This window comes from Nomascus leucogenys, chromosome 21 (genome assembly GCF_006542625.1).
Source record: "Nomascus leucogenys isolate Asia chromosome 21, Asia_NLE_v1, whole genome shotgun sequence".
Classification (NCBI taxonomy): Eukaryota; Metazoa; Chordata; class Mammalia; order Primates; family Hylobatidae; genus Nomascus; species Nomascus leucogenys.
Window position 1 is genome coordinate 63,987,333 of NC_044401.1, and position 22,074 is coordinate 64,009,406.

The 22,074-nt window shown below is 37.1% G+C and overlaps 1 protein-coding gene across 3 annotated transcripts in view; it reads right to left on the bottom strand.

Moving 5' to 3' along the window:
• The window catches only part of CNTN6 (contactin 6), a 338,762-nt gene that overhangs the window by 185,053 nt on the left and 131,635 nt on the right, over positions 1-22,074 (bottom strand). For all 3 annotated transcript variants that reach the window (XM_030802180.1, XM_030802181.1, XM_030802182.1), the window contains exons 3-4: positions 15,485-15,611; positions 8,002-8,177 (exon numbers count right to left, since the gene is read on the bottom strand). In XM_030802180.1, the coding sequence (XP_030658040.1) occupies positions 8,002-8,177; positions 15,485-15,611 (303 nt within the window). The remainder of the gene's footprint in view (positions 1-8,001; positions 8,178-15,484; positions 15,612-22,074) is intronic.

Here is a 22,074-nt window from a genome sequence, read left to right on the forward strand (position 1 = left end):
TTCCTGGTATGTTCGTGGGGCAGTTTCTGGGGCAAACTATGATGTGGGTCTCCACATGCTGCTCTGTCCCTCCCAGCAGGAGCTGCAAGCTAGTCTTGCCTCTTATCTGCCATCTTCTCTCCTGTATTTGCTATTTAAACACCTGAATCTGATTTACTTTTTAGACAATATTGGATATATATTCAGATAATTATATACACATTATTACTTATAAATGCTCTTTATACGTATTATATATTTATTTATTTATATATAAATAAACAGAAATATTTGTCTGATCCTTTAATGCAAAAAAATCACTGTAATTTGAACCAATTTTATAAATCTTAGAAGCAAAATCTTTATGTGCTACATTCGTAAATTCCTTGAAACAGTTTGTCAAATAACGTAAGAGTGATAAACAAGCATTTCAGCTTGTGCATCTGTCTCAGTTTTGTAAAGCAGAAACTCCCAGTTTTGATAGAATGGATACCTTACTTTCTGATATTTTCCTCTCCCATCCCAACTCTTAGCCTGTGCAATTTTATTCAAATGAACTAAAAAACCTAGCTCCTGCTGAATATAAGTAGAAGTAGGCAGTGGGAGAAGGCCTGAATTTTGAAAAAGTACCATTTCTGATAAGACACATAAATAGATTTCCAGCAGCGATAGCGTGGAAAAAATGAGGCTAAAGCATTGAATAATCTACTTCCCTGTTGATTTTAAATATAAATATAACAGTGGCTTGCTATAATTTAACCATGCAACTGCTTACGGTCTATTTGTTTAAGATCTGAATTATTTTTAAAAGCAAAGACAAAGTTTTCTCCTTGATATGATAACAACTGGTGGTTATGCTGTTATTTCATTAAGACAAATTGAGAATATTCAATTCATTGTAACACTGTTTATGCTATTTGAAAATGATACTGAAAAAATCAATACTAATTTACCAACTTTTTTAATTTAAGAAATTAAAGAAAAGATATTTCTTCATGACTTTTGTTCAGCTAGTTCTTTTCTGATGTAGAAAAAAGGTTAAAAGCCATTTAGCATTTTCATTTATAATTAGGTATGCATTACCCACTTAATACGCACTTCACAATTATCAGAGACTTTACAGTTTCCAAAAGCATTTTTAAGTGTTATTTTTAAACCTTCTTCTCCTGGGTCTTAATTTCTTTTTCTGATATAAATGCACTTTATCAACATATCATCGGGATCATGTGTAACTGCTTTTACATTCTTATATATGAAAGAATTTTAAGGCATTTGGAAACTCTTAAAATTTATTTCTAAATGTGAGGGGTTTTGTTCTTGCTTATAAGACCCTGGTCAAACGATAGAAATAAAAATATTTATCACCTTTAAATACACAAATATCTTAGAATCCTTCCGTAAGGAGTCAAAGACCTTTATGTTATGACTTTACCTTTTTTTGTTTTTCTTTGAATATGGCATTAAATTCATGAGAATTCTGATTTACTTCGCCTGTCTACAAAATAAATGTATATTTAAAAAGTTGTTTCAAGAAGGAAATGTTAGAAATTCTGGGTCTGCTGTAGGTTAGTTGACCTTGGGCAAGTAACATAGTTGTCCTGCCTTTTAATGTCTTCACCTGTAAAACATGGTTAAGAATAGCTTATAGGTATAGAATAAAGATGAATGGCACGGCAGGTGTAAAACCCTTTGCACTCCTCTGGAAAAAATTATGATGATTGTAAATGCCTACATGTTTATATCCCTTTAAAATGCATTCTTACTGCATTTTAACCTTGAACCATTTAAAATCAATCCTGTGATGTGGTGCAAGAATTCTTTAACTCCATTGTATATTATAAAAACTGAGGTTTGGGATGCCCCCTAAGTATGTGTACTATGGTTTTGATAATATCAATAATATCGTTAATATGTCAGACTAACATATTTAAGGAAATAATATGTGGCATTTCAAACTATATATATATTTTTTTGAGATGGAGTCTCGTTCTGTTGCCTGGGCTGGAGTGTAGTGGCACGATCTCAGCTCACTGCAACCTCTGCCTCCCGGGTTCATGTGATTCTACTGCCTCAGGCTCCCGAGTAGCTGGGATTACAGGTGCACACCACCACACCTGGCTAATTTTCTGTATTTTTAATAGAGACGGGGTTTCACTATGTTGGCCAGACTGGTCTCAAACTCCTGACCTTGTGATCCACCCGCCTTGGCCTCCCAAAGTGCTGGGATTACAGGCGTGAGCCCCCATGCCCGGCTTCAAACTACATTTTATAAACAACTTCAACACCCTTAACATTATTCAGAACGGTTCCATTGTTCTTAGGATAAGCAGTAAAATACAAAACTTGGCCTATTAATATTTGTATGGCCAGACCCCTGCCTATCTCGCCATCTTCAACTCACACCAGTCTATCAGTTGCCCTTGCCCTCTGCTTTCCACATAATATATTTGGTCCTCAAAGTAATCCTATATGAAATGGGCAATACTGGCACACCCATTTAACCATAAGTTAACACCTGTACACAGTGTCATACTGAGTGTGGAATATTGTACTACGATGGATTTTTGCATGTTTCTTTGGCATCTCATAATATCTCTAAATTATCCTACTGTTTGCAGATTAGGCCTGGATATAAAGAACTACTTATAAGTGGCTCCAAATTAGTTTTCAGTCTCAACCTAGAAAACCAGTCATTTCTGATCCCTAGCTTTCTGCATTTCAGTTCTCAGGTCCTTTGCCCACCTCCCCACACTTTCTTCGATACTTGAAGATTGTTCACACATCTGCATTTCCTTACTGTTCTTCCGACCTGTACTTTCTCCACCACTTTCTCTGTCTAGAACACAAACTAACATGTCAAGGTTCAATGCAAGCCCCATTTCCTTTGAAAGGCTTCCCTTGCCTTTTCTCCAATTCAGACAAACTTCACTACTTCTCACTTGGAGCTCCACTCTGTTATAGGTTAATTTCACCTTTCTCACTTCACTTGATGTTTTGGGACAGTGCAGTAGGTGGTAGGAGCATGGAGTCTTCACTCTGTCTGGAATTGAAAACGGACTCTCCCACATACTGTGTGTGATTTTAGGCAGGCTAGTTCATTCTTCTGTGCCTCAATCTGCTTATCTGAAAGTGAAGATCGTGATACTCTCAGAGGGTGATTGTGAGGCTCAATGGAGCTAATTTACATAAAGAGTTTGGAACAATGCCTGCCACATAATACTTTGTAGGCGTTAGCACTTTCCTTTAGTTTCCTTTTCTTCTTATTTTTAATTGTATTAAAGGTTTCCCCTGTCTGCTCTGTGAAGACAGGAAGTAGTTGTTTCTTATTTACCGTTTAATCTTTAGGACCTAGTGTAGTACTTGATGCATATAAATTAGGTGTTCTCCGGTTGCTTGGAGGATGAATAAATGAAGGGTCAATTAGGAGGCTCCAGCCCAGCTGCCTTTCCTTCTGCAATAATGGAGCAAACTTATTTGAAATGCTAGCTGTGATTAAACATTAAACAGTGTAGGATCAGAAAGTCCCATTCATGATTACCTTTTATCATAAATGTTTATCTTTTCATTGGTAGAGTTATATATTATAAGGGCATTTAAAAATTACGTCTGAGCGATATCATGGGTTTCTTTCAAAACACCTATCTCATTTTCTCAAGGATGACATTTTAAACAGCAATGACAGATGCAGTGTTCTCTCACACAAGTACGGAGTAATTCATTAACATACATACATACAAAAGGAAGAGGTCTACATTCAACCTTTACCACCAAAATTTTTGATAAATAAAAGAAATTAAAAGCAGCTACAAGTGATTTTAGAAGTCAAACTAGTTTTATCGTTCAAGAATGCCAGGATGATAACAGAACCCTTTGTTGACTAGACTCCTGCTGAATGTGTTTTAGGGTAGAGTTTGGGTTGGGGAAGAAAGAGATACTTAAAATAGGATCTACCTGAGTATTTGGAAGGACAGATTATATGACAATAGCTGAAAGAGACTTTTGTAATCAAATAATTCAAAAAATACTTTAGCTAAGTCCAGAGAAGTGAATGACTTGTCTAAGCTACATAGTTGGTTAAAGAGAGATTTGATTTAGGAGTATATTTCACAACAGGTAGTTTTTATATACAGGCCACATTTCAGGATGGTTTCATAATGAGACGATTCATAATGAAGCAGAGTGTTACAGTCTGTGTCTAAAATAAACTCAACGTGTGCTTTTGGATTACTGAATACCGGGATAAAAGTGACAAACAAAAGCCATCAATTATCTAGAGGTATGTCCCTGCAGAGTTTCTGCCATGGACAGATTGGTAGATTCTGAAAGGTTGTTCATAAGGCCATTCATTCTGAAGGTCAAAGTGACATTTTACAATGGACTGCCAACCGCCAGGAAGCAAGGGAGTTGATACATTTTTATTTTGATGCATAGCTTGTTCTTATCTATGGGAGTTCATAGGAGTGGGGCTTCTGGACCTGTTTTCTCTGTCAGTAAGTAGATTGGAGATCTCATATTAAATGTTTAATCTCTGTCGACCTTTGGATTCCTTAGAAGCAGAGCCTGAGGCGGCCGGGTGCGGTGGCTCACGCTTGTAATCCCAGCACTTTGGGAGGCCGAGGCGGGTGGATCACGAGGTCAGGAGATCGAGACCACGATGAAACCCCCCATCTCTACTAAAAATACAAAAAATTAGCCGGGCGTGGCGGCGGGCGCCTGTAGTCCCAGCTACTCGGAGAGGCTGAGGCAGGAGAACGGCGTGAACCCAGGAGGCGGAGCTTGCAGTGAGCCGAGATTGCGCCACTGCACTCCAGCCTGGGCGACAGAGTGAGACTCTGTCTCAAAAAAAAAAAAAAAAAAAAAAAAAAGAAGCAGAGCCTGAGGCAAGGATTCAAGGGCATATGATTTATTGAGGGAATCCTCTTAGGAGAAAGGCAGGGAGGGAAGAAGGAAACAGCAAGTTAAGAAGCTAATTGAGGTGTCGCAGCTGTTGTCTAGTTTCAGCCTGATCCCATGGAGAGGTTTGGGGCATGAAATGCAAAAAGGGATTATCTGTGGGTATTAATAGCCAGGGGTTGGCACATCACTTGCAAAAGCGGATGTGGACAAGGAATCACCAGCATCTACTGCCAGGCTTATTTGAACCATTCTGTCCTGAAGATATGGTTTATTATTTAGACAATTACTGTGGCAGCAAATGAAACAAAGAAAGAAGGCCCACATGAACTATGTGATCAGTGTTTGAGAAGGACTCAATACTGTGAAATGAAGTGCATGAGTTTTAGAGTCTGAAGTCTTCTTTGTCTATATACAAGTTCCAACTTTTCTCTAACAACAAAAGCCCCAATATCAGTGAGCCTCAGGCTTCTAATCTGCAAAATGGGGGCAATGATAGCAACTGCCTCCTACAGCTGTTGTCCAATTCAAGTGAAATAATATATGTCAAAGCACATGTATTATATTTGACATGAAAACAAAAGAACAAGAAACTAGCCTATAGAAAGTTTTCAAATGTAAACTAGAAGAGTTTCCATAAGAAACTCAAGTGGTTTGAAATATATAGATGTTTGTCCAAGTTGAGAGAGGTAATAATAGTGAAAGGAAGAATTAGAGCTGTCATTTCCCTAGGGTCCAGAATGGATCAGGGACTTGACATTCATTTTCTCAGTGACTCCATGTCATTGTCCTATGTGGTGGCTACTGCTGTATTCTCATTGTATAGATTTCTTGACAGAGGCTTAATGTTGTTAAGAAATGACCTAATTTCATACTGCTAGATATTTAACAAAAAGATTTTGAACTCACGCCTCTCTGTTTCACAAAATCTCAGCATTTAACTGCTGTGGTTATCCTACCAAAGGCCTTTTCTACCAAAATTGATACTGTTAAAAATTTATGAAGGAGGTTGTGAGGAATTATAATTAAGATGAAGATAAAGTTCATGCACTTTAGGAACTTTCCATTTGGTTGGGGACTTGCATTTATACCCTTTACTCTTTCTGTTTCCACACGCTAGCACATGTCTCCCTGGATACAGTAAGAAATATTTCAGACATGACACCACCACCATGTTGTGGTTCTTGTTTTTGCAAGCTCTTAGAGCCTAAGATCCTTTAACTTTGCAGAAGAAAGATTAGTTAATGGATATAGGCCATTTTACTTTCTGCATTAAAGGTAATAGAAATGCTCTTCAAGATCAACAGTCATACACCTTCTGCCCCAAAACGGAAAATTTTATGATAAGATGGGAAAGTCAATAAGGACAGAAACATTGATTTGTCCCACTTAGCCAGATGAAAGCATATAATTTCTTCTTAATTGAGACTTTTATTCTGATATGGCATAAACAAAATAAGTTTTAACTAGGGAAACTTCTAGATGCAAGAAATTTTTAAAGCATAAAGAAGGTATAATAATGTAGGACGTTTTAAAACATATTTTTGTTAAAAAGTACAGAACAAAGGAAAAGAAATATATGGTTATATAAAAGAGTGCATTAATTTGAGATATAGACATTCAACTGTTTTTGAGAGTAGACAGAATCATAACTGTAGAGAAACTCGAAGGCATAGAAAATAAATATGCTATATGGAGTTTCCTTTACCAAAGAGTCAAATTTATGATTATGGAATCTGATTCATATCATGTCTATGTTGTAGGGTCATCTCTTACCCAAGCAGGAGAAATAAACAATTACTGTGGCAGAATCGTTCAAAGTCTGGAACAATTCTTTATTTCTATAACAAGTTTCTATGTTATTTTGTTCCCTATTATTTTTCCAGGTGATAGTCTTAGCTGAAATGAAGAAATAAAGTGTTATAAATATTTTTATCCTATGTCCCAAAGTAGCCACTGATTGTTTTCCATCTTCTATTTAGGTTAATAAACTTCCACATTCACTTCTTACTTCCATAGCTACAAATGCATTCAGATACAGTTAGCAATGTATTTATGTGTGTATATCTGTATATATGTATATGTGTGTGCATGTGTGTATGTGTATATGGTGTGTGTAAAATCAGAAGCAAGGCCATCCCCAAAATGGTCAACATAAAGAGAACTCTGTGTAGATCAAGGGATCTCTGGTATAGAATAACCTTTGGAACACAAGACTTGCAATGAGAAACAGACCCAGTTATTAATTCCTGTATCCACTGATGACTGAAGTAGTTTCACAAGGTGAGTTTTGGGCATGTATTTGTTAATAAAATTTCAGAACAATTACTTTTTCAAAGTAACAGATAGTATAGACTTTTCTATGAGCCCTGCAGGGATAGCAGCTCACTTTTTGGCTCCTTGGATAGAGTCTCTGGGACATAATGGTTGGTGCAAAGGGAGAAATGCAAGCCTTCTACTTTATCCACATCAACAGACATAATTACTCTCAAACAAGGCTTTTGCTGAATCCAGTATGAAACATTTCAGTCCCTGGAAACACTATATATAAAGGATATTAGACGCAGTATGTCTATTGTTCATCTGCTAATGTCCCCAAATGTCACCAAGGTAATTACTTGGATGACATTTATGTGATGCAGCTGGACATTGTTACAGTTAATATAAAGCCTGCCTTTGGCAACCACTTTATTTCCACCTACATCAAACTATGGGTGCATGATCGCTTTTCTTAGGAGAACGCCCACCTCCCCCAGATGACATCTCTGCCCTCAGCTTTTTCTTCCTGTGCTCTCCACATTAATATCCAATGCAAAAGAAAAAGAAAAATAATGCTATATCATATATCTTTATCTTAATATTTATGTCTGAAACTTTTAGAAATGTTTCTAAAAATAATTCACAAAATGTAATAACATTGATCTTTTCTCTGTTTTTTTATTCTTTTTTTAGAAGCAGGCTTCTATTATACCCAAGAATCTAGATTCACAAAATGAACATTGTCAAAGGCCCATAAAGTCATATTCATTCTCAAATATATTACTGGCAAAGCTAGATTTTTAAAATGTGTGTATCAGAAGAATATTATATTTTCAGAGACACAGATTACAAAATTTACCCCAAACTCACATGCAAATTGGAGCTTTGCCTTCCGACTCAGAATTGTCCCCAGAAGATTGGTGGCCAGGCACTGGTACATGCCAATATCTTGATCTGTGTGGGGGCTACTGATTGCAAGACTGCCTCCATCCAACCTGTAGTGGTAACTCATAGTAAAATCAATGTCTGTGCCATTTTGCTTCCACCTTCAAGGAAAAAAAATAAAATTATGCTTATAATATACAGAGTCAATCACTCTTTGTCTTAAACAACATGTAGTTCTAATTCCTGCAACTATAAAAAACACCAAAAAACATGATTACATGTGGAGGTAATCCTACCAGTTTTACCAAAGGTAGCTGTCTTGGTGGGTTTGATGAGATCAGTAACTAGATTATTTGAAAGATGTACTCTTTATATATTACATTCACCCAGATGTTTACAAAGAGGAAACAGAACTCTCAACATGAGAAATAAAAATTAGACAGTCAGTCAATAATACTGGCCAACCTATTCCTTTAGTGACTTTTCAAATAACATACACCTTACCTGAACATCCACAACTGGTAGCACAAAATTGAATGTCAAAATGATTTAAAGATAGGAATTCAAGAAGCGTGTATTAAAAATGGCAAGAATAATTTTACAATGCCAATTCAAGGCTGATAACAAAACAATAATAACCTGACTACTTCAGAACATGATTACCTCTGTTAGTATGTTACTTGGAAAATTAATCATGTTGAAAATATTTCATTAGTACTTAGAAATGCCAAACTAAAATTATACTTTAGCAAAGCAAGTGCTGTTTGAGAGGTTTTTATTTTGAGAAGCAGAAATTCTCTTGGCTTAGCTATTAGTCAACAATTCTTTAGTACATGAATTAACTAGTTGAAGGGTCTTAGAGTTATATTTACTTTCAAAGATTCATAACTAGTTTTAGAAATTTTATTTGGTCATTTTTTAAGACAAATGAATACCTGATAATTATCTCTAACCAGACTCACTTTTCCTACCTTGAAACTCCCAACTCCACCAAAATCTCCAAATATTTTGAAGCATGAACCATATATATCTAATGAGATACATTCCTAGGGCACAGGCTGTGTATAGTCACATAGACCATTTTTTAAAATAAACACTTAAAACTATTGAATAATGACAAACAGCTGTACGTCTAGAAAAATATCTTTTCTCACTCATTGCTAGGTTCATGGCTGAGGTCTCTAAAAGGAAAGGAAGATTAATAAGAGAAAAACATATAATTTTATTTAATACAAATATTCCATGACATGAAAGCCTTCAGAAAAAAAAATGCTAAAAAACAGGAAAATGTGTGTGTTTTTAATGCTAGTTTTGATGAAGAGTAGACAGTCCTGCAGAAGTATGATTGTAAAAAGAGGGTATGATCTAATGATAAGAAACTGGCAGGAAGTTAGCAAGGCCTTTTGTTCCAATTCTTCTTGGTTTCTCTGTGTCTTTGAGGAGGAAAAGGGTATATTTTTCCTCAGGGTATAGAAATGATACCTCTGGAATAAAGGTTTTATGACCTGCTTCAGAGAAGAAGAGTGAGGGGAAGGTGAGACTGATCTTCCTGCTTCTGCTATTTTCTCAAATGTCAAGGTGCCATATTTTGAGGTGGTGTGTCCTGAGCCCCATCACAGTCATCTAGGAAAACAAGTGAATGATCTTTTCCTACGGAATATAGCCAATTTCCAAACTGTGTTTTTTAGGGTTTATGCCAGCTTTGCTATGCTTCTCCCCTTTATACCAAAATCGTATTAAAAATATTTTGGTGGGAGTGGTTAATTTTTTAAAATTAACGTTTTACAGAATTCATTCAAAGAGGTTGGGCGCATGCCTGTAATCCCAGCACTTTGGGTGGCCATGGTGGGCAGATAGCTTGAGGCTAGGAGTTTGAGACCAGCCTGGGCAACATGGCAAAACCCCGTCTCTACTAAAAATACAGAATTAATTCAAATGTCATTAACTTCTTTAGGCGCATCTTCAAACATCCCCTGGGGAGAATCTGACAAATGCCTACCAAGTAGAAAAGAAATAGGAACTTAGGTAATCCTCTACCATCTTAAATATGTGATGTGATGGATCAGATATCAAATCAGTCAAAGGGTTTGAACCAACTCTGTTAACTTTTAAATTATGTAGCCATTTCCTGCACACCTGAAATTTGAAAGACAGCAGTCAAAGAGTACATTTCATTTGCCTAGATTTTCTGCGATCATTTTTTTCTAGAGGAATTTGTAGAGGCTGCTCCTTGTTTTCAATATTAGGGTAAGAAAAAAGTGAAAAAAAAAAACAGTAATAAAACCCTCCAAAACTTTTCTTTCTTTAGGCCTGTCTCAAGACACCAATATTCTCCTTGCCAGCACTCTAATATAGTTTTTGATAATTTGCTTACAGGGCACGACCTTTAGACTTCCATGTTCCCTATCATTTTCAAAGCATAGGATATACCATACTTAGTTTGCCAGCGCTTTTTAATTTTGGAATCAATCACTGAAATAACTGCTGTCATCATTACATGCTCCTAATTAAGCTCAGTAATTGTTTCTCAACACAAATTCAAAGTTGTTGGCTTAGCTGCAGCAAATGAAATTTTCACAGTATCCCCATAATCATTCTGATCACTATGGTACAATGATTATTAAACTGCGCATATAGATCAGGGGTTCAACTCCTGGTGTGGGCTTTGTCCTAATTAACATGTCTAAATTGATGGAGAAACAGTATTAATGAATTCAAATGATCGTCATGCACATGTTTCTGGTAGAATTACATACTGACAAGTGTCTTCCTATGATGCAACCTAGGAAATGTGTTTTAAATGATTATTTTTAGTATCTGAATTAATATCATATTAGTTCCAGAAAACATAATGGATGTGAACTAAAATCTTGACCCTTTGTTGGGAAACATCCTTCACTTTTAAGCAGTTCAGTCCTGTGTCAAGAATAACGGCTGGGCTAGGTGCGGTGGTTCACGCCTGTAATCCCAGCACTTTGGAAAGCCGAGGCAGGCTGATTACCTGAGGTCAGGAGTTCGAGACTAGCCTAGCTAGCATGGTGAAACCCAGTCTCTATTAAAAAAATACAAAAATTAGCCGGGCATGGTAGCACACGGCTGTAATCCCAGCTACTCCAGAGGCTGAGGCAGGAGAATTGCTTGAGTCTGGGAGACAGAGGTTCCAGTGAGTCAAAATTGCATCATTGCACTCCAACCTGGCTAACAGAGCAAGACTCTGTCTTAAAAACAAAAACAAAAACAAAAAAGAATAATGATTGTGGCCTGTGTTTGTTGGCTGTCCTTCCATAATATGTGTGTGTTTGTGTGTGTGTGCGTGCTTGTGCCTGTTGGTGTTTTTCAAAATTAGGCTTTGCTTTAGAATTACATGGTATATTTGCTGAAAGTATGTGTTTCTTTTTTTTTGTTTTATTTATTTTTAATTGACAAATAATGATTGCACATATTTATAGGGAGTAATGTGATGTTTTCATACATGTATGCATTTTGTAATGATCAAATCAGAGTAATGAGCATATTCATTACCTCAAAAATCTATCATTTGTCTGTGGTGAGAGCATTCAAAATCTCCTCTTCCAGCTATTTTGAAACATACAATACATTATCATTAAGTATAATTCCTCTACCGTGCAAATGAATCCCAGAACTTATTCCTCCTGTCTAAAGATCACTTTGCACCCTTTGACCCAGGTGTCCCCTTTCCCTTCCTGCCCGTCCCTGACTCAGCCTCTGGTAACCTCCATTCTACACTCTACTTCTATGAGTTGATTCTATGAAATCAAGTTTTTTTAGGTTCCATATATGAGTGAGATCAGATGATATCTGTCTCTCTCTGCCTGGCTTATTTCAGAGCCCATCCCCGGACCTCTGACAGAGAACACCAAAATCTAAATTTTAAGTCTCTCTGGGTGATTGTGATGTATGTGATGTACACTGATTTTGAGTCTGTTACCCCTGTGGAAAGAATCCTGGTCCTAGCTTTAATATTCCCTTGCTGCGTATACTTGAACAAGCCCTCTGATTTCTCCAGAAGTCATTTCACAAATTATACAATGTGTGCAATAATGTATATTCTGCTTATCTCACAGGATTGTTAAAAGGATAAAGTTGGGGGAAATGAATAAAAAGAACAGAAGGGCAGAGTGACTACTATTATAGTTTTTTCTTAGAGGCCTAGAGCTTCTCTAGACTTAAGGTTGTGTTCATGACTAGGGTAGAGTAGGCGACATTACAGAAAGGAGTCTCCTCTGGTGACCAGGTAGAGAGGAGATTTTCAGAAACCCTTTTTTCTGATAGAGTATATCCTATTTAGAAATAATTTATGTGCATGTTATTTCATTTTTCCAAATCAAATATATATTCTGAGGTAGAACTTAATTCATTGTGACATGATTTTCCTAGACTTCCTAGGTATAAGCAATCCTTCCAAAGCACCATCTTTGGGTAGCCCATTTCTCTTCCGTTTGCAGGGCTTCAGGGCTGGACTTCATATTCTCATGTGTTATGTGATCTTTGAAAGAATAAAGGTTAGTCCTTTTTCATGGGAAATCTTAAGCTATTTCAAAAACTTTGCTTTTAATATTGCTTATTTTCCCTGAGATTTCATTTGCTGTATGGAATTTACAAAAGAAAGAAAACACATCTTAAAATCAAACCCAGCCTCATTTTATGAATAAGAAAGATGATGCCAGGAGAGAAAAATGATTATTCCTAAGTCACCAATGGATTGATAGAGCTGTGACTAGAAATGATAACTTTAAGTCAAGGATTCTTTCATGTTGCTTTACACTATACCCAAGTAACCTCAAATAATGTTAGAATCTGTGAATTGTAAAGGCTTTCCTTCTAAGACATACATGTACACACACACAATCTAAGGTGAATATAGTTGTGAGGCTTTTTAAGAAATAAAATTTAAGTTAGAAAGGGTCATATTAAAACTAAAATTTTACATTTTGTTGGTAATACACATTATCTGAAATACCTCTGTTCTTTGCTTTATTATCAATAAAGTTGGGCCTGAGTCTGACATTTAAGCATTAAAAACTTAATTCTTTTTTTTTTTTTTTCTTTGAGATGGAGTCTCGCTCTGCCGCCCAGGCTGGAGCGCAGGGGCACAATCTCGGCTCACCGCAAGCTCCGCCTCCTGGGTTCACGCCATTCTCCTGCCTCAGCCTCTCCGAGTAGCTGGGACTACAGGCGCCCGCCACCACGCCCGGCTAATTTTTTGTATTTTTAGTAGAGACAGGGTTTCACCGTGGTCTCGATCTCCCGTCCTCGTGATCCTCCCGCCTCGGCCTCCCAAAATGCTGGGATTACAAGCGTGAGCCACCGTGCCCGGCCAAAACTTAATTCTTTTCTCACTCTTTTTCCATAGTTTCTTGTATATGAGTAAGCGGAACAACAGACTGGGGCATGCTGGAGGATGGAGGATTGGAGGAGAGAGAGGATCAGGAAAAATAACTAATATGCACCAGGGTTAGTGCCCGGATGAATGAAATAATTTGTACAACAAACCCCCATGTCACAAGTTTATCTATATAACTAACTTGCATATGTACCCCTGAACTTAAAAGTTAAAAAAAAAAGGAAATGAGCCAAACCAGATTATGGGGGCTGGAAATAAGCACATAAATTACCTGTCTTTAGCCTTTTAGCTTACAAGTATCTTAGAAATAAAAGCCATTTAACAACATTGAAAACTGTCGTCCTCATTCTGTGTATTTTTTCACAGATAAAACTAATTAGCAAATTATCTTGAGAACCTATTTTATGTCCTTCTACTTGTTAAAAGCCAATATATATTTTTATATAAATATATAATTTATTTATTTGTCTATCTTATATTCAGCAAACTTTCAAAACATGTTATAGGAATTCTTATATTCTTTCTCTACTAACCCCTAGGATCAACCTAATTAGCTCTCAAACATAAAATTACTACTTTAAGTATTAGATGATCTCAATAAATGTATTAATCAAATTTTCATATGTTTAATCATATATTAAACTAATAAGACAGCTCATCATTTAAGAAAAACTAACAAATCAACAAACTCTGAATTCAGTGTTCCAAATTTGTGAAGTGAAGGATCTTCCCCTAACAGATGAGTTTCATTGGTTTGGGTATGATAAAGAAAAGGAATCTTTAGTATGTGGAATGAGAAGACATGGTATTTCAGCTCCTTTGTTGTAAAAAGAAGATGCTGAAGTTAGCTCAAAAAAATTCAAGATAAGGTAGAATTGCCTTTAGCTTTGAAGTCATTTAGCTAATTAAGTGCATTTAAGTCACTTAACTAATTAATCTAGACAATTTTAGGATCTAAATAACTATGCATATCGATAGTGTATTTTTACTGCAAAATAAAATTAGGCTAAACCAGCTTATTTTGCCAAAATGCACTGAAATTTGTACTTTTTGTGTGTGTCATATCAGCTTCACATCTGTAAAACAAGACTAAGAAAATGGTTTTAAAACCAAAAGCTACAAAAGTTTAATATGTATTTTCTTTTCCTGTATTAACACTACATAAGAAGTTTCTACTAACTAAATATCTTTATTATTTACCTTATTTATATATGCATATATTTTTAAATTTGTAAATTCCACCCACAATATGAATCAAATTCTGCCTTTGCTGCAACTTTATAAATAAGAACAAAAACTTACTGACCCTTTCTCCCTATAATTCCAGAAATAATATGTGAGAAACAAATGTAGGATTTTTTTTTCTTATTTGCCCAGAATAAAAATTCCCTTTCTGCCTTAGAGGGTACATATCTGTCTTCAACATATTTTTCTAAAATCAGTATTTTTGGGTGATGTGACCCATCAGCAAAGTCACATAATTTTATCTGATGAAATAAATCTAGATGTCCATCTTGATTCATTCTTTATAGAACATTTTCATAATCATTGTATATGTGGCAACTGAGGCTGCAGTTCCACATTGAGGTAGGGGTGGGAAATGCAAAATGAGCTTACATTTTAGTCTTTCAAATTGAGGAAACAAATCTTTTCTTCCTTTCTCTTCATTTTTTTTTTACTTTTATCTTTCTTTTCTTCCTGGCTTCCTGTGTTACTTGCTTCCTGTCTTTCCTCTCTCTCCCCTTTCTCTCTTCTCTCTCTCTCTCTTAATTCTGACCACAATATGGCAATGCATGGCACCAATCTCAAGAATAAATGTTCTAAGCAGACCTGATCAATAAGACAGAGACATAATTATGGTTACTTGGAGCTGGTGGGTAGGGGGTTAATTATTGCCTGGAAAGCGGCATGAGGGAACACCCTGGGGTACTGGAAATGCCTATATCTTTATCTGAGTGATTGTCACATGGCTGCATACCCATAGAGAAATTCCTTGAGCTGTACACTACAAATTAGGACATTTTATAAAACACTTTATTTTGTGTATGTTTTGGTTCAGTGACGAAGAACAAAATAGTGTGGTGCCCAGAGGTAGGATTTTACCTATAATGAGGTGAAGGGTAACCGTTAGCAGCACAATTCAGGATGACCTCAGATTTTGATAAATCCAAAGGAAAAATGACATCATGTGGCTCCTGAGTAAAAATAGGACGGCTTAAAAGACCATCACCTGGGAAAAGAAAAGAATAAATCACATGAAAAAAATGTGGCCCTGTTTTGAATGCAAGTCTATATTAGATATCAATTCAATATACATATTTAAAATTATTTTATTTTAAAACAATCTCAAATTCACAAAAATATTATAAAAATGGACAAAGACTTTTTTTCTCTTGTAAACCAATCCCCTATGACCCAAATAAATTAGTTTATATTTCCAACAAACAAAGGGCATAACATCCCCAAAACCAATAATATCAAGAAATGAACATTGATTCAGCACTAAGCAGCTAATCTTCAGGTCCCATTTCCCATTTTTTCCAATAAAATTCTTTTTTTTGTTGTTTCGTTTTTGTTGTAGAGACAGTGTTTCACTCTGTCACCCAAGCTAGAGTGCAGTAGTGTGATCATAGCTCACTGCAGCCTCTAACTCCTGGGCTGAAGTGATGCTCCCATCTCAGCCTCCTAAGTAGTTAGAACTACAGGTGTTTGCCACCATGCCTGGCTATATGGAGTCACCTTCTGTTGCTCAAGCTGGTCTCAAACTCCTGACCTCAAGCCATTCTCCCACCTCAGCCTCCCAAAGTGCTTGGATTATAGGATGAAGCCACTGTGTCTGGCCCCCAATAAAATCTTTTACACCAAAAGAATCCAGTTGATAATTTTTTTTTCTTTTCTTTTCTTTCCTTTTTTTTTTTTTTTGAAACAGTTGTCATTCTGTTGCACAGGCTGAAGTGCAGTGGCACAATCACAGCTCACTGCAGCCTCAACCTCCTGGGCCCAGGTGAACCTCCCATGTAGCCCTCTTGGGTTAATTTTTGCCACCATGCCAGGTTAATTTTTGTTTTCTTGTAGAGATGGTGTTTCACCATGTTGCCAGGCTAGTCTTAAAATTCTGGGCTCAAACATTCCATTCACCTTGGCCTCCCAACGTGTTGGGATTACAGGCACGATCCACCATGCATGGCCTCTCTTAATTATGTCTCTTTAGTCTATTTCAGTCTGAAACAATTCCCCAGTCTTTCCTTGATTTCCCTGACTTTAAATCACAAGGCAGTTATTTGGTAAAGTTTCACCTAATTTGGGCTTGTCTGAATAGTCAGGTACCAATGGCAAGTCACAAACTCTTCCCTGTAGGTGTAGGAGCTATATGCCAAGGGCACATATAATAAAAGGGTCTATAAAGATGTTTAAAAATAATAATAAAAGCAGTAAAAATTGGCTTTAAACATCACTATTAAAAGGGCTTCTCCCAGCCAAGAAGTACACTGATCCCATTGTCTTGCCCTCTTTCCCTCCATCCCCTCCTCCTTCACTGGATACACCACTGGAGGTAATAAAACACTTTCATTACAATTCGATTCAGGTTGCTGTGCTCTTTATGTTGCATTCTGTCAGGTAGAATGTTAAGACTTCTATTTGTCCCATTGCTCTTGAAGTTAAATAATCATTTGACTAAGGTGGTACCTGTCAGACTTTTCCAGTATAAAAGTAAGTATCCTTTATTCTTTATAATTAGTGTTTTGTGGCTAGGGACTTTAGACAATGCAAATATGCCTCATTGGACATTTAAACTTTTTATTCATATGTTTCTATGAGGATGATCTGTTTTATCGCTGTGAATCCAAGCTTTCTTATTTTGGTAAATGGGTTATAATACATTTGCTATTTATTCGATGCTTTCAAATGGCTTGCCCTTTGGCATGTCCTTACCCTTCTTTGAATTCTTCCTTTCTGATAAAAGAAAGAGTTCCAGGATCATCTTGTATTTCACCTGCTCTGCCAGCAAAGTAGCCATTTTTGTTGTTGTTGTTGTTGAAAACAAAAAAAAATACCTGGCTTCCTTTATTAGAGACTGGTATTTAGAAACCATCATGAGGATGCTCAGTGTACTCATTTTTTTTTGAGGTGCTCTTGCCCTGAGCCTCTCAGCAGATTTGTGTGTGTGCGTAGATTTTATATGTGTGTGTTGTGTTCATTTATGGTGATTTATAGTTGTCCTCTGTTTATATTTGCAACTCCCATTTAGACTGTGAGAACCCTGGTGCCCATTATCTTTGACATATTTATGCATTTGCTCAATTCCCCTGTATGTGACTAGTCTCCTATTACTGTCAGTATCCTCTTCCCCCTGCTCAGGTCCTGATGTCCCCTCCCAGTTTTACCCCTACACCTGCCCTGACACCACTAGCTGGGTGGTTCCTCCCTCCTCACCTCACTCAGATTCTAACCCTGTTTAGGGTCTGCTTCCAGTGTGGATGTCCTCCTTCAACCCACTTGGGCTCTGACACTTGGTACACAGACATATTCCCACATGGATAGCTTTCTCGCTTTCTCACATCTTTCAGATCACACGGGAGCTCTCTTTCCCCCAGAAACCACCCTCCTTCTCCTCGGCTCCAACACCAGACTCCAGGCTTCTGCCTTCAACACCCTCCCCTAACAATGGAACCCTCCTCCCCTTCCTCAGGCTCTGATACTCTCTGCCAGGCCACCCCACTACAGGCATGACCTTCTCACCTTACTTGGGCTCTGCCACTCACACCAAGTCACCACTGTCCTAACCCCTGACCCCGCATGGATGCCTCTCTCACCCCTCTCAGGTTCCAGCACCTCAGTCTGGGCTGCTGTGGCTCTGCTCTCCCACATGCACATGGATGCCTACCTCACTCAGCTCCAATTCATGGCATTGGACTAAATTGCTATGAAAGAAAGGGAAGGGGAACAGGATGAGGAAGAGCTTAGTACTCATGTGTAAGTTGAAATTTTGTGGTTTTTATTTTTTAATGTCTTGAAAGAAACCAAAATACTTCTTCCCCACATATTGAGGATTGTTGAGTTAAAGGCCTTGAAAAGGCAGCAGAACACCCGGCCTCAGCCTCTGTTTGCTCGATGGCAGGACATCCATGCTTCCTTACTGGCGACAGCCCTTGCTATTAGCCCAGAGAAGGCACCAGCAGGCACCAGAGGAATCTGAGAACAGATTTCACTGTCCTCTCACGTTTTCCCACCTTTTAAAGGACTAAAACTGTTCTTTCCTTTGCCTTGTTACTATGTAGAATTTATGGCTTTTTGATAAAATATTATTGAAACATCAACCCAAGCCGCTGCCTTGAGAAAAATACTTTTGAAATGATGTCTCTCGGCATGATAGGTCCAGCATGTGTTAATAAATTTCTGCTTTTCTTTTGTTAATTTGATTTTTGTTTGTAGGAGGGTGTCTCAACTAGAAATCTAAAATGGGAAATAAAAGAAATTATGTTTTCTCCCCTACAGTGCAATGCACAACATCAAGCGTAAACCTGATCATGTTAGGACTTAATTTGAAATCCAGTGTGTAACTCTCATAATTGTACTTGAGTGATGTGTGAGGTTGCTTCTCCTATGTTAACCCATAGTCATTTCCTTCTATATGAACCACAGTACTAGAGAACCTCAAAGCTGGAAGATCTTTTACAGACCACTCAGGTCAGACTTCTTGGTTGGAAAGACAATAGAGTTACTGGTTAAGAACTTGTGCTCTGGAATCAAACGGGCCTCAGGGGATTTAAGCAATCTTCTGTGTCCTTGTTATTAAAATAGATGCAATGTCTATATCAGATGGTTGTTTTGAGATTTAATAATATATTGTTTATAAAATATGTCACATTGTGCCTCATAACGGGTAGATATATAGTCATCAAATTATGACAATCATCAGCATCATCATGATCATCCATCATCATTATTACAGAGAAGGAAATTGAAACCCAGGAAGTTGAATCATCTTTTCCAAATTTACCGTCTGTCTTAAGAGAGAGCAAAAAATTAAACTTTAGCTTCCTGATTCCCACTCCATTATTTTCACCATCCACTCAGATCTGCTTCCATTGCATTAGTCTTCTAAAATATTTGCAACTGGGTAAAATAAGTTCTTTTATTAACTTCATCTTAAAATTGTAATTTCGGCACTTTTCATCACTGACCTAGAAGTGTAGATAGATAGAGGTTTTAATTCTAGCCTAGTCAATTACTGGCTCCCCAGTGCTGGACAATTTACTTCACCACTCTTGTTCTCTGATTTCTCAGCTGTTAAAGGAGGATGCTATGTCGTGTATCTTAGTGTTCCTGTAAATGATGATTGAGCAAGTGTATTGAAGATGTTTTACTGACTTTTCTTACATCAGTGCCTAATGAAATGTGTGAAACATTGTAAGTACAAATAACAAACAAACAGAAATTAACAATGCCTGAAAAGAAAAGGAACATATTGTGACAAAATTACTTGAAGAAAAAAACCAAAAACAATTGTGGAGTAAAAACAGTCTGGTCAGGCTCACAGAAGGGAAGGAGTTCTTGATTTCCTAATGTCATCCTCACATCCTATAGCATTTACTGGTGAAATAACAGCATTCTGAGAATTCTCATTATAACTTCCAAATCTGGAGATAAGCAGATTTGTATGTACACAGATGGAAAGGTCTTATCTTTTTCTTTTACCTCTTTCTGGCTGAAGAGCAATGGAAGAGGGCTTCTAGGAAAAAAAAAAAAAGTAAAGTGGGGAAATATGGATAGTAAAGCTGACTCTATTTAACCAATTAATAATGTCATGCCCATGAACTCAGGAGTGAAGCCTCTGAAGCCCATTAGAAAAGTGCTACATCTTCCAGTGTAGTATACTGACGTCTCTTCCAACAATAACCTTGCTACAATTCATTAAAAAAGAAATCTTAGGATAGAGAGAAGCACCCAGGTATCCTAAAAAGGCTGAACTTTCCTTGGCCCCATCATTCTCTCAGGCTACAAAACGTGGGTACTCGCGAATATCCTGTCTCCAAACGGGAACAAAGAAGGAGAAAAAAAATTGTTTCCAGATATAATAAAAAGAAAGTACAAAAAATTTATTTCCCCATTAAGTAAAAAGTGAATTTACTGTACACAGTTTCTCAAGCATGAACAATATGAAAAGAAATGGAATAGTAACTATGCAAATATATTGCAGCAATAAAAGAGTAAAACATGGCATGACCAAGACAGGGAAAATACTCACTCTAGAAGAAAACATAACTCAAGAAAACCTAGGGAATTTCTCAGAACGGTTTTATGCTATAGAATAAGAGCACGAGTTTTTAAAAATAATATAACAATGCCAATATGAAAAAAATACACAGACAATAGAACCAGATAAATTTGGAGACCGTGAACCTAAGGATACAAATTGTAACCCAGGCAACATCAATAAATAACAAATAAATCAATTGGAATAGGCAAGCAACAAAACAGATACCCACTGAAAGTCACATTACTGCTATAATATTTTGAGATGATTGTAATTGTCTCATATAACGTGAAAAAAGCACAGATAATAAAACAATGGGGAGAAGGTAATGGATTAGAAACGTAGATAAAGATGATTCAACATAAAGATCCTCGATGTCACTGAGTTACAGAATCAAACACATCTCTCAGTAAATGCCATTAAGAAAAGTTACTATAAATGGGAAGAACATGTTCCAGAAATATTTGAAAGAGTGAGTACTCAACACCAAAGCATTTGCTGACTAAGTGACTAATATTTGAAGAACATCAGGAGGAAGCTTCTTTAACAAGACTGGGCAGAAATAGCAAGCTAAGTAAAAGAGTGAAAGGACAGGCACAGTGGTTCATGCCTGTAATCCCTGCACTTTGAGAGATCAAGAAAGAAGGATCACTTGAGGCTAAGAGTTTGAGACTGAGCCTGGGTACTATAGGGAGACCCTGTCTCTACCAAAAACAAAAAGAAAAGAAAAATTAGCAGTGGTGGGTTCTTGCAGTCCCAGCTACTTGGGAGACAAGGTGGGAGACTCGCTTGAGCCCAAGGATTTGATGCTGCAGTGAACTATGATCACACTGCTCTACTACGACCTGGGTGACAGAGCAAGACCCCATCACACACACATACGCACAGAGTGATAGAGAATACTCAGAATAAGCTGGGATTTTAAACAGTGCCATTTTATACCAGAAGACAATGAAGAAAAGTCTATAAATATTCCGAATGAAAGGGTGACTTGAGTATTATCACCAATATATCTTTCAAATTATAATGGCATCTGAGCCGGGCACGGTGGCTCACGCATGTAATCCCAGCACTTTGGGAGGCAGAGGCGGGTGGATCGCCTGAGATTAGGAGTTTCAGACCTGCCTGGCCAACATAATGAAACCCCATCTCTACTAAAAATATAAAAAATTAGCTTGGCGTGGTGGTGGGCACCTGTAATCCCAGCTACTAGGGAGGCTGAGGCAGGAGAATCGCTTGAACCCAGGAGGCAGAGGTTGCAGTGAGCTGAGATCACACCATTGCACTCCAGCCTGGGCAACAAGAGCAAAACTCCGTCTCAAAAAAAAAAAAATAATAATAATCCAATAAACACATTTGAACAATTTGAACGTTAAAAAAACGAATATATAAAGGCTAATATGAAAAATAACATGACTATTCTTAAAGAGATCAC